The sequence below is a fragment of the Gymnoscopelus microlampas genome (assembly GCF_963454915.1).
Source record: "Gymnoscopelus microlampas genome assembly, chromosome: 2".
Taxonomy (NCBI): domain Eukaryota; kingdom Metazoa; phylum Chordata; class Actinopteri; order Myctophiformes; family Myctophidae; genus Gymnoscopelus; species Gymnoscopelus microlampas.
The window spans coordinates 61,215,310-61,226,877 of NC_139939.1; the positions used below are offsets into that span (position 1 = coordinate 61,215,310).

The 11,568-nt window shown below is 42.5% G+C and overlaps 1 protein-coding gene across 1 annotated transcript in view; it reads left to right on the forward strand.

The window, feature by feature from the left end:
- LOC311035580 (echinoderm microtubule-associated protein-like 6) overlaps positions 1–11,568 on the forward strand; it is a gene marked incomplete at both ends in the record, with an annotated part of 83,523 nt that overhangs the window by 1,198 nt on the left and 70,757 nt on the right. The window contains 3 exons of the mRNA XM_084043857.1: positions 7,011–7,170; positions 7,639–7,737; positions 9,362–9,430. Of these exons, the coding sequence (XP_083899983.1) occupies positions 7,011–7,170; positions 7,639–7,737; positions 9,362–9,430 (328 nt within the window). The remainder of the gene's footprint in view (positions 1–7,010; positions 7,171–7,638; positions 7,738–9,361; positions 9,431–11,568) is intronic.

Genomic DNA, 11,568 nt, shown 5'->3' on the forward strand with positions numbered 1-11,568 from the left:
GTCAGCAGCCTATAACTGTGACATCATCAGGTCAGTAGCGTTTAGCTGTGACATCATCAGGTCAGCAGCCTATAACTGTGACATCATCAGGTCAGTAGCGCATATACTCGATCTTGACCATCAAGTGATGCATTTGAAAGAACGAATATATGCGATCTTGGCAATCAATGTGTTAATATCCAGTCAGGGTGAAGTGTTGATCATTTATTAGGTCTCAGACCTCCTGGCCTGTTGCAGCGTGTTGTGAGCTTGTAGATCTGCTATTTATGGCAAAGAGGTTTGGTGGTGGTCTATGAAATCTATGAAAATACAATTGTATACAGCGTTGGTTCTCAAAGTGGGGTCCGGGGACCCCCAGGGGTACTTGAGGGGGTTCCAGGGGGTACCCAGCTAAATGATGGACAGGAACCAAATGGACCCTTATGGGTCTGTAACTCTGAGAGTGTACAGACCCTCTCTGACGGGTCCATTTGGTTCCATTTGTACACTCTCTGAGTTAAATTAACATTTTACAATATAAATTGGGGTCCCAGAGATAGAAATGCCATTAAATGGGGGTCCGTAGCCTAATGCATGTCAAACTGGGGGTCCTTGAAATTGAAATGGTTGAGAATCACTGCTAGAGAGCCATAAAACCTTCTCTTATTGGGGTCCCTGGCTTATCTTTTCAAATGGGGGTCCGTGGGGTAATAAGCGTCTATTTTGGGGTGCTTGACATGAAACAGTTTGAGAACCACTGCCATAGACTATATATAAATGGGACCCAATGCCTCCGTTTGTTCCATATTTATAACATCTATATAAAACATAGATTCATTCAGATGTCACATCATGTAGGCTATAACATCTCTATAAAACCCCGTGTCTCTCTAGAAGCAGAGGATATCGTATAAATGTCAACATCTTCATAAATATACAATCAGGTTTAATATCTCTTTAAGTGTGTTGGTTTGTTCTATTCAATCAGTTTGGTGATGCAGTCATACTGTAGTAGATGTTATTCTGCCTAGAGAGGCTTCTGCACACATTACTTATAATCAGTGTTGGGCATAACGGCGTTTAAATAAACGGCGTTACCTAACGCCGTTATTTTTTTCAGTAACGAGTAATCTAATTAATTACAATTTCAATTTTGGCAACGCCGTTACCGTTAGTGATATGAAATGTGCTCCGTTAGTACCGTTACTATGTCAAGCGTCACCAAGCTTTCTTTTACCACGGACCGGCTGACTGTGTGTGTGTGTGTGTGTGTGTGTGTGTGTGTGTGTGTGTGTGTGTGTGTGTGTGTGTGTGTGTGTGTGTGTGTGTGTGTGTGCTACTACAGCCTGTGCTCCTTCTACTGCAAACACGGTTAGAAAAAATACCAAGGACACGACAGTGACGTCTCTTACTTTTTGATGTTACGCAACCAGGAAGTAACACGTACTCGGCGCTGTTTAAGCAGTGACATCACTGACGAATCCTTGGTATTGTTATCTTCATGGGTATATTTTACACACAAACACAGCGCGGCGCACACACATAAACAAACCAACTTTAACAACAACCAGTAGAGAAGAGATGGCGAGTCACGACGACGAGCAATCCGACAAGATTGCTTTCACAAATTGGCGTTATAAGCACTACTTCACCTTTATTGAAAGGAAAGGAAAGAATGTGCACGTGAAGTGCACATTGTGTCCCGGGGGGAAGCGTTTGTCCACGTCTGCCCAAAGCAACTCCAATTTAGGCAAGCATCTCTCCCAGACACATGGTTCCACTAAACTAGTGGGCAAAAACCCGATCACCAGCGATGATGACGCCGCCACAGATGGACACGGTGCCACGCCGTCCACTTCCAAGCAGCAAAAGCTGGATTTTACTTCTCCACAAAAACTTGTGACACAGACTGAACTAAACGGTATGATAGGCAGGTATGTAATTGAGAACATGTTGCCGATATCAACAGTTGAGTCAGACTCCTTCAGAGACATCATAGCTAAAATACCTACAAGAGGGGGGGCCAGTACGCCAGACAGAAAGACGTTCTCAAAATACATAGACGCAGAGTATGTCAAAATGAACGCAGAGATCAGAAAGATTTTTGACGAGTTAGACTATGTGTCTACTACTGCAGACATTTGGACTGCACATAACAAAAGTTATCTTGGCGTAACTGCGCACTGGATACATCCACACACCCTGGAACGAAGGAAAGCAGCCCTAGCATGCAGACGTTTCAAGGGCCGTCATACACATGACGTTATTGCAACCGATCTAGACAATATTCATTCCTCATTTGGGATTTCCCACAAAATAACAGCTACCGTCACGGACAATGGTTCTAATTTTGTTAAAGCCTTCAAAGTCTACCAGCCAGTTGTTGAGGAGGATGACGACTCTGGCGATGATGAAGATGAGGTGACTTTTATGAATGTTACTGATGTCTTAAACAGTGGTGATGCTGATGATGTCGGCGATGATGTTGTGATCACCTTGCCACCGCATCATAGATGTGCATCGCACACGTTAAATCTGATTTCATGTAATGATGTTGAAAAGTGGCTACAGTCAAAACCAGAAGTGAAAGCTACCTACAGAAGTGCAACAGCAAAATGCACAGGGTTATGGAACAAGGCTAGCCGTTCCACAGTGGCTGCAGAGACTGTTGAGAATCTCATAGCAAAGAAGCTGCTTGTTCCTTGCACCACCAGATGGAACTCATTCTATGATGCTGTAGCTCGAATCTGCGAGATCCCTATGACTGAGCTGAACACCCTCTCCTCCAAGTTCGGGGTGAAAGCAATCACAGAACGGGAGCATCTGATCCTCAGGGAGTATTGTGCGGTCATGAAGCCACTGACAAAAGCCTTAGACATTCTTCAGGGCGAAGATAACTGTTTCCATGGCACACTCCTACCCACATTGGAGAAGTTGATATCCAAGACCCTGGACTTGAAGAGTGGCCTGCAAATCCTCATCAACCTTCCAGAGGCAGTTGTCATGGTAAGAACTGGTATCTTAAATACATTTAAATTAATACATCCGTACTTTATGAGAAAAAATATTTATATTTTAGCTTGTGTGTGTGTGTGTGTGTGTGTGTGTGTGTGTGTGTGTGTGTGTGTGTGTGTGTGTGTGTGTGTGTGTGTGTGTGTGTGTGTGTGTGTGTGTGTGTGTGTGTGTGTTAGTCAGTATAATAATGTAACTTGCATCATGTTTAATTTCAGGCAATCAAAACCAGATTTGCGGTGGTGCTGGAAAGCGAGAGTGCCCTCTTGGCTGCTGTGACCCTACCCAGGTTTAAACTACGCTGGCTGCGGACACAGGACAGGAAGGACAAGGCCAAGGCAAGTCTGGTGGCAGAGTGCCGGAAAATCCAACATGAAGTCCCGCTACCAGGTACCAGCAGACACAACCGCAGCACTGACTCAGCCAAAGAGGATGAGTTCTTTGACTTTGAGGAGGAGGAGGAGGAGGACACCACTTCTACTGCTGAATGCCAAATCATGGATTATTTCAAATCAGGGGCACATGAAGGGATGGACACTCTCAATAGCTTTCCACTGATAAAGCACATTTCACTCAAATACAATGCAGCCACTCCGTCCAGTGCTCCCGTAGAGCGTCTGTTTAGCCTGGGAAAGCTGGTCTTCAGTCCAAAGAGGAACAGGCTTTCTGATCAGAAGTTTGAAAAGCTTCTGCTTCTTAGGTACAATCACTGGTTTAATTTTTAGCAGCATGGTTAGATCACTGGGTTGGCTGGTTAGCTGAAGGAATGCTTACCAAGGGTGTGTGTGGATGTATAGATGAATGTCTAGAAGCTAAAGTTGGATCTTAACTTTTCAGTACTGTACTAAATGCACCTCATTTTGTTTAACTGTACTTTTGTTCATGAAGGGGTGAAAAACTAGGCTGCAGTATGTGTCTGTCTACCAGACTAGTTGTCTGAAGTTCTGAGACAGTTTGGTTTATTTAATTTATGCTAGTTTTAAAAGCACTTTATATTGTTAAACTGTTTACATGTTCTCAAAGAAACTACTTGAAGTAGGCTACAGTATATCTAACAGACCAGTTGTCTGAAGTTTTCAATTTACAATTCAGTTTTAAAAGCACTGTAGGCTATAGACCTATTGTTTTACTGTTGTTATGTTCTCTACCAGTTGCTGTGTGTACTTAAATGCACCTTATATTGTGTGTGTGTGTGTGTGTGTGTGTGTGTGTGTGTGTGTGTGTGTGTGTGTGTGTGTGTGTGTGTGTGTGTGTGTGTGTGTGTGTGTGTGTGTGTGTGTGTGTGTCCAGTTGTCTTAAGTTCTGAGCCAGTTTGTGTATTTAATTCACACTAGTGTTAAAAGCACTTTGTTGTTTAACTGTTTACTTTTTCTCAAAGAAAATACTTGAAGTAGGGTACAGTATTGTCTACCAGTACCATACCAGTTGAAACTTAAAAACTGGACTTTTGAGGTCCAAAAAGTTTGAGAACCACTGGTGTAGGCAATTACACCTGTTACCACTGTTGTTATCTACCAGTTGCTGTGCGTTGAGGTGCAATAAATATTATATTGAAGTGCAATACATACATTGAAGTTTATTTCTCCCTCATGGCAAAGGTTATTATGTGTAAGTAGTAAGTACCTGTCTATGCTGCTCTACTCTATGCACCTGGCTTGTGAAACCTGCTCCCAAAAACAGTCCAAATTCTTTGACATATTACAACCTTTTTACGCAAATAGTTACTTTTCCTAGTAACTAGTTACTTTTACAATAGAGTAATTCAGTTACTAACTCAGTTACCTTTTTGGAGAAGTAACTAGTAACTATAACTAATTACTTTTTTAAAGTAATTTGCCCAACACTGCTTATAATAATAATCTGTGTGGTGCAACTACATTTTAGCAGTAAGTCTAGACTTGGAAGCCATTAACGCTATGGGTAACACACTGTGGTTGTACTGGTCAGCTCCCAGTACAACAGTAACACACTGTGGTTGTACTGGTCAGCTCCCAGTACAACAGTAACACACTGTGGTTGTACTGGTCAGCTCCCAGTACAACAGTAACACACTGTGGTTGTACCGGTCAGCTCCCAGTACAACAGTAACACACTGTGGTTGTACTGGTCAGCTCCCAGTACAACAGTAACACACTGTGGTCAGATGATGAGATGGTCAGATGGTCAGAGGTCAGAGGTCAGTACAGAACATTCTCAGATGCATCAGAGGAGAAAACAGGCAACATGTCTGTGTCCTCTCAGGGCCTTAATGTGAGTCACATGGTCTCTGTGTCCTCTCAGGGCCTTAATGTGAGTCACATGGTCTCTGTCTGCTGGTTCACTGAACGCACGCACGCACGCACGCACGCACGCCCTGAGGAGCCTAACCTCGGAACACAAGAACAGACTCATGTGATTGGCTGACGATTCTATCTCTCTCTCTATATAATATAATAGCAGATGTCTTTACTGTCACAGCCCCCAAAAAAAGATTGTTATTATTATTTATTTCTTCATATCTTTGATTGGCCGGACATTGTTCCGTTTGTGCGGGACGCGGGACAGACGGTCCAGTTTGGGAAGTGGGAAGGAGATCAAACAAGAGAACAACAGAAAGGCCAAACAAGTTATCTACATATTTACACTAGTACCTGAGATAAAAAAAAATATGACAAAGGTGCCTGAGCATAGCAGCAATGTATACTGTGCATGATATACATATGGACGTTGGTTAAGGTGCTTAGAGAAAAAAAAGAAAAGCACAATAAAGGTGCAAAAAAGTCAGTGCGTGTCGACCACATAATCCACATAAGGTGGACTGACCCTGTTGTAATCCACAAGTAGCTCCATGAGGGAGAGCAAAGAAAAGAAAGTCACTTGTACCTGGTGTAATCCACAGGTGTGTTCAAGGAAGAGCAAAAAAGGTCCGTGACCAGCTGGACAGTACTGCCTGTTGTCAGGTTGCTGAACAAGGCTCATGCCTCACTCAGCATTCTGACGGCAGCCTGGTGAAAGCTGTTCCAGAACGTGGTAGTGCTATACTCTTGATACTGTGGTATAGGCCTCCTTGCCCGGCCGTGGTCGTTGTAGGGGTTTGAACAGTTTGTGACGTGGGTGGTGCTTGTCCTTGATGATGCGCTGGGCTTTGACCACACCGCTTTCTGTACAGTTTCTGTAGCGCTGGGAGCTCGCCTCCCATTATACGCTCTGCTGATCGTACTGCTGGCTGTAGGCTGATCTTTTCTCTGGCCGTAGGCCTACAGTTCCCATACCAGGCCGTGACACAGCCTGATAGAACGCCTTCAACCGAACTGTTGTAATACAGCCTGAGGACGTGGTGTCCTACTCCAAACTTCTTCAGGCGGCGGAGCCAGTACAGTCTCTGCTGAGCCTTTTTCTTCACGTGTCTACAGCAGTGGTTCTCAAACTTTTTCATGTCAAGGACCCCCAAATTGACGCGCGTTAGCCAGCGGACCCCCATTTGAAAATTTAAGCCAAGGACCCCCATAGGAGAAGATGTGTATGGCTCTAGCAGTAATTTTCAACCATTTTGATTTCAAGGACCCCCAATTTCACATGCATTTAGGCTACGGACCCCCATTTAATGGAATTTCTATCTCTGAGACCCCGATTTATATTGTAAAATCAATGTTAATTTAACTCTGAGAGTGTACAAATGGAACCAAATGGACCCGTTAGGGTCCATTTGGTTCCATTTGTACACTCTCAGAGTTACAGACCCATAAGGGTCCATTTGGTTCATCATTTAGCTGGGGACCCCCTGGAACTCCCTCAAGGACCCCTGGGGGTCCCTGGACCCCACTTTGAGAACCAATGTTCTACAGGACATTAACTGTCTGTCTTTCTGTCTGTCTGTCTGCCTGTCTGTCTGTCCGTCTGCCTGTCTGTCTGCCTGTCTGTCTGTCTGTCTGTCTGTCTGACTGTCTGCCTGTCTGTCTGTCCGTCTGTCTGCCTGTCTGTCTGCCTGTCTGTCTGTCTGTCTGTCTGTCTGTCTGTCTGCCTGTCTGTCTGTCTCTCAGTCTGTCCATGCATCCAGATAAGGTGCAGGTGGCTACAGGTCAGGTGGGGAAGGACCCTTACATCTGTGTGTGGGACTCATACAGCCTGCAGACCGTCTCCATCCTCAGAGACGTTCACACTCATGGTGTCGCCTGTCTGTCCTTCCACTCTGATGGCACGGTGAGACACCTGTCTGTCTGTCTGTCTGTCTGTCTGAACGTCTGTATGTCTGTCTGTCTGTCTGTCTGTCTGTCTGTCTGTCTGTCTGTCTGTCTGTCTGAACGTCTGTCTGTCTGTCTGTCTGTCTGTCTGTCTGTCTGTCTGTCTGTCTGTCTGTCTGTCTGTCTGTCTGTCTCTCGTGTTGGTGAAACTCCTCCCCTGTCCGGTGAAAAGGAAGGAAAAATAAATTATAATAAATCATTTTATTTTGGCAGGAAAACTGTATTTGAATCTGTGTGTGTGTGTGTGTGTGTGTGTGTGTGTGTGTGTGTGTGTGTGTGTGTGTGTGTGTGTGTGTGTGTGTGTGTGTGTGTGTGTGTGTGTGTGTGTGTGTGTGTGTGTGTGTGTGTGCGTGCGTGCGTGCGTGCGTGCGTGCGTGCGTGCGTGCGTGCGTGCGTGCGTGCGTGCGTGCGTGTGTGGTTTCCATAGCGACTAGCGTCAGTCGGTCTGGATGCTAAGAACACAGTGTGTGTTTGGGACTGGAGCCGAGGGAGACCGCTCGCCATGGCAACCGGACACTCTGACAGAGTCAGTATACATATTCATATTATTTAATATATTATAATATTAATATATTATAATATTAATAATATATTATAATATTAATATATTATAATATAGATTATAGGACACTCTGACAGAGTCAGTATACATATTTATATTATATAAGATATTATAATATTAATATATTATAATATAGATTATAGGACACTCTGACAGAGTCAGTATACATATTTATATTATATAAGATATTATAATATTAATATATTATAATATAGATTATAGGACACTCTGACAGAGTCAGTATACATATTTATATTATATAAGATATTATAATATTAATATATTATAATATAGATTATAGGACACTCTGACAGAGTCAGTATACATATTTATATTATATAATATATTATCATATTAATATATTATAATATAGATTATAGGAAACTCTGACAGAGTAGGAACCATATTTAATATGAATATTCATATTTAATGCAAATGTGAATTAAGAGACTGATATGGTTTAAATATGGTTCTGATATAGAGTTTAGTCTTGTCTTTCCACACACATCTTTGATATTTGATGTATTTTCTCCCCTTCAATAATACCATTTAGTATTGTATTTTATATCATTTGTATGGTTGATCCGTCACCTGTACAACGAAGTACAGCTTGTAAGGATTGGACATTCATGGAATGAGCAACACAGTAAAATGTGTGGGAAGCGCCCCCATGTTTCTTTACAAAACCCTCTGCAATATTGTTCTGTTGGCATTCTCTCTCATTTTGAGCTGCAAGTACTGGCTGCAGTCACAGGTGTGTGTCAGTCAGTCACAGGTGTGTGTCAGTCAGTCACAGGTGTGTGTCAGTCAGTCACAGGTGTGTGTCAGTCAGTCACAGGTGTGTGTCAGTCAGTCACAGGTGTGTGTCAGTCAGTCACAGGTGTGTGTCAGTCAGTCACAGGTGTGTGTCAGTCAGTCACAGGTGTGTGTCAGTCACAGGTGTGTATCAGTCAGTCACAGGTGTCAGTCACAGGTGTGTGTCAGTCAGTCACAGGTGTGTGTCAGTCAGTCACAGGTGTCAGTCACAGGTGTGTGTCAGTTAGTCACAGGTGTGTGTCAGTCAGTCACAGGTGTGTGTCAGTTAGTCACAGGTGTGTGTCAGTCAGTCACAGGTGTGTGTCAGTCATCTGATCATGGCTCCTGCAACTTTGTTGAGTTTGTGTTGATGCTCCAAGCAGCAACACTGGTGGAAAGACGCCACGGTTGTCCCTTCAGGATAAGGCCCAACAGGGCAAAGTGGAAGCTGATGTTCAGCAGAGTGTCAGTATTATTAGAGTGCAATCATCAAATCCACCAAGCAACTCAAAACGAGATGAATACCAACAGAACCATATTGCAGGGGATTTTGGAAAAAAATGATTGGGGTGCTACCGACACGTTAAGCTGTGTTGCTCATTTCACTAATGACCCATCCAATTACCAAGTGGTGTTATTACAGGGGAGAAATAATCGACCAAAGTTAAGTTTCTGAAGTTTTTGTGGGCAGTTTAGTTGTGATCTAGTCTCGACTTACCCACAGAGTTGCTGGGATGTAGTTGTGATGTAGTTCTGGTATAGTTAGTGAGTCTATAGTCTTGTCTTTCCACAGATCTTTGATATTTGCTGGGATCCGATCCAGGCCAGCCGATTGGTCAGCTGCGGTGTCAAACACATCAAGGTAAGACCCGCCCACTAATGGCGGAATGACAGTAGTCTCACATCATATCCAGACTTCTATTCCAATCTCCAAATAGTAGAATAGCTCTGTTTCAACAAAGTAACAGAAGTCCTGACGTCACTGGTTCATCCCCTGGGTCAGTAGTTTCTCTATGGAGAATAACATTGGTTCATCCTCTGGGTCAGTAGTTTCTCTATGGAGAATAACATTGGGTCGTCTCTTAGAATCGTCTCATGTAAGAATTGATGTCCATAAATAAACAGATTGTCACAGTCACGCATGGCGGTTATAATGTCAACAATCAGCAGCCATTTCTCACCGTCCTCAGAGAGACACAATGGAGGAGATATATGTAATAAAAATAAGGGACACAAGATAAGACTTTGCAAAGTACATGGAAAATATACAAACCCTAATCCAAACACAAGCACTGACTGTAAATAAGTACAGTAAGAGATTAAGTAGTGATAGTTTAATATGTTAAAGTATCATCTTCATTCCTCAAGCACTTACCAGCTGACGTCACTTAAAGGACAACTTTAGTTTTTTACAACCAAGGCTTATATTTTAGATTGTAATTAAAATAGATCAAATATGAGTGTACATTTTTTTTAATTTACTGCTTTCTATAGTTTTAGCAATTTTTGCGATATTTTTTACAGTGGGCGGGGGCATTCTGTCCGGTGGCTAAATATGTTTTTTTTTACACAATAACCCGGTGTTTTCTGTATTATTATTAACAGTAGCTCTTCTAGCCCCCAATAACTCACATCTGGCCATCAAAGACCACAGCACCTTTTTTATTGTGTAAAAAAGGCATATTTAGCCACCGGACAGAATGCCCCCGCCCACTGTAAAAAATATCACGAAAATTGCCAAAACTATAGAAAGCAGTAAATGAAAAAAAAATGACACTCAATCTTTAATTACAAGCTAAAATATAAACCGTGGTTGTAAAAAAACAAAGTTGTCCTTTAAGGGTTCTGTGAGGGTACAGGGCTCAAGGGCTTAGGGAGGACGTAGGAATTGGGCCAGAAGGCCAGATCTGGCAATAGCTTGCCTTACCCCTTGTGTCTAAAATGTTTTGGCTTTTTTTTTTTTTTTACAATTAAAAAAAAAAACATTTTAAAATAGTTCAAATAGCTGATCTACAAGCACACAATGTGTCCGTGTATGTAGGCTATTATCACTATTTTTAAACGTTTTTAAAAATAGTAAAAAATGCCTACAGAGTTTAGGCTAAAGGGGTGAGATAGAGCGCATAGAGTCTGGAACTACACGTCCTTAAAGCAGAAGGAATGGAGATGTCAGCTGTTCCTTATTTCTGCTGAGCAGCAAGCTTTACATGTTACGACTGATCTGATTTACAATAAGAACATTTACACTACACAGACTGATCTGATTTACAGTAAGAACATTTACACTACAAAGACTGATCTGATTTACAGTAAGAACATTTACACTACACAGACTGATCTGATTTACAGTAAGAACATTTACACTACAAAGACTGATCTGATTTACAGTAAGAACATTACACTACAAAGACCAGACTGAATCTGCCGATCTACAAGCTCTAAACTTATTAACAACAATCTAGGGAGAACAATGGGAGAGGAGAGACCAGTGGATTGTTATCAAGTGTAAGTGATGAGTACATTATGACTTCACTAGTCTCGCGTAGCCAGACTATTCCACAATCTCTGAATGCTATATAGAGTCTGGAACTACAACTCCCCAAATCCGCTAGAGGAAGCTGGCACTTCCGTTCACGAAAATATATTTTAAAATATCTTTACACTTTACTTTTTAATATCTATTTCTGCTAAGCAGCAAGCTATGTATACTTAGATGATTTGTATTTATATTAGGATACATTTGCGCGACTGTAAAGACGAAACAGAAGTGGGGAGGAGGCTCCACATCCGGTTTATATTCTAATCATGATCAGAGCTTCAGAGTCCCAGACTGTATGACCGCAAACATTTGAAAATTGTGGGAGGCAACAGTCTGGCCACGCGAGACTATGACTTCACTAATCTGACAGATTCTGCTCTCCGCTTGAATCTGTCGAGGGGGTTCTTCATATCGTGTACGCACTGGCCTACAAGTGGGCGTGCCTTCAGATCAGGAAGCAG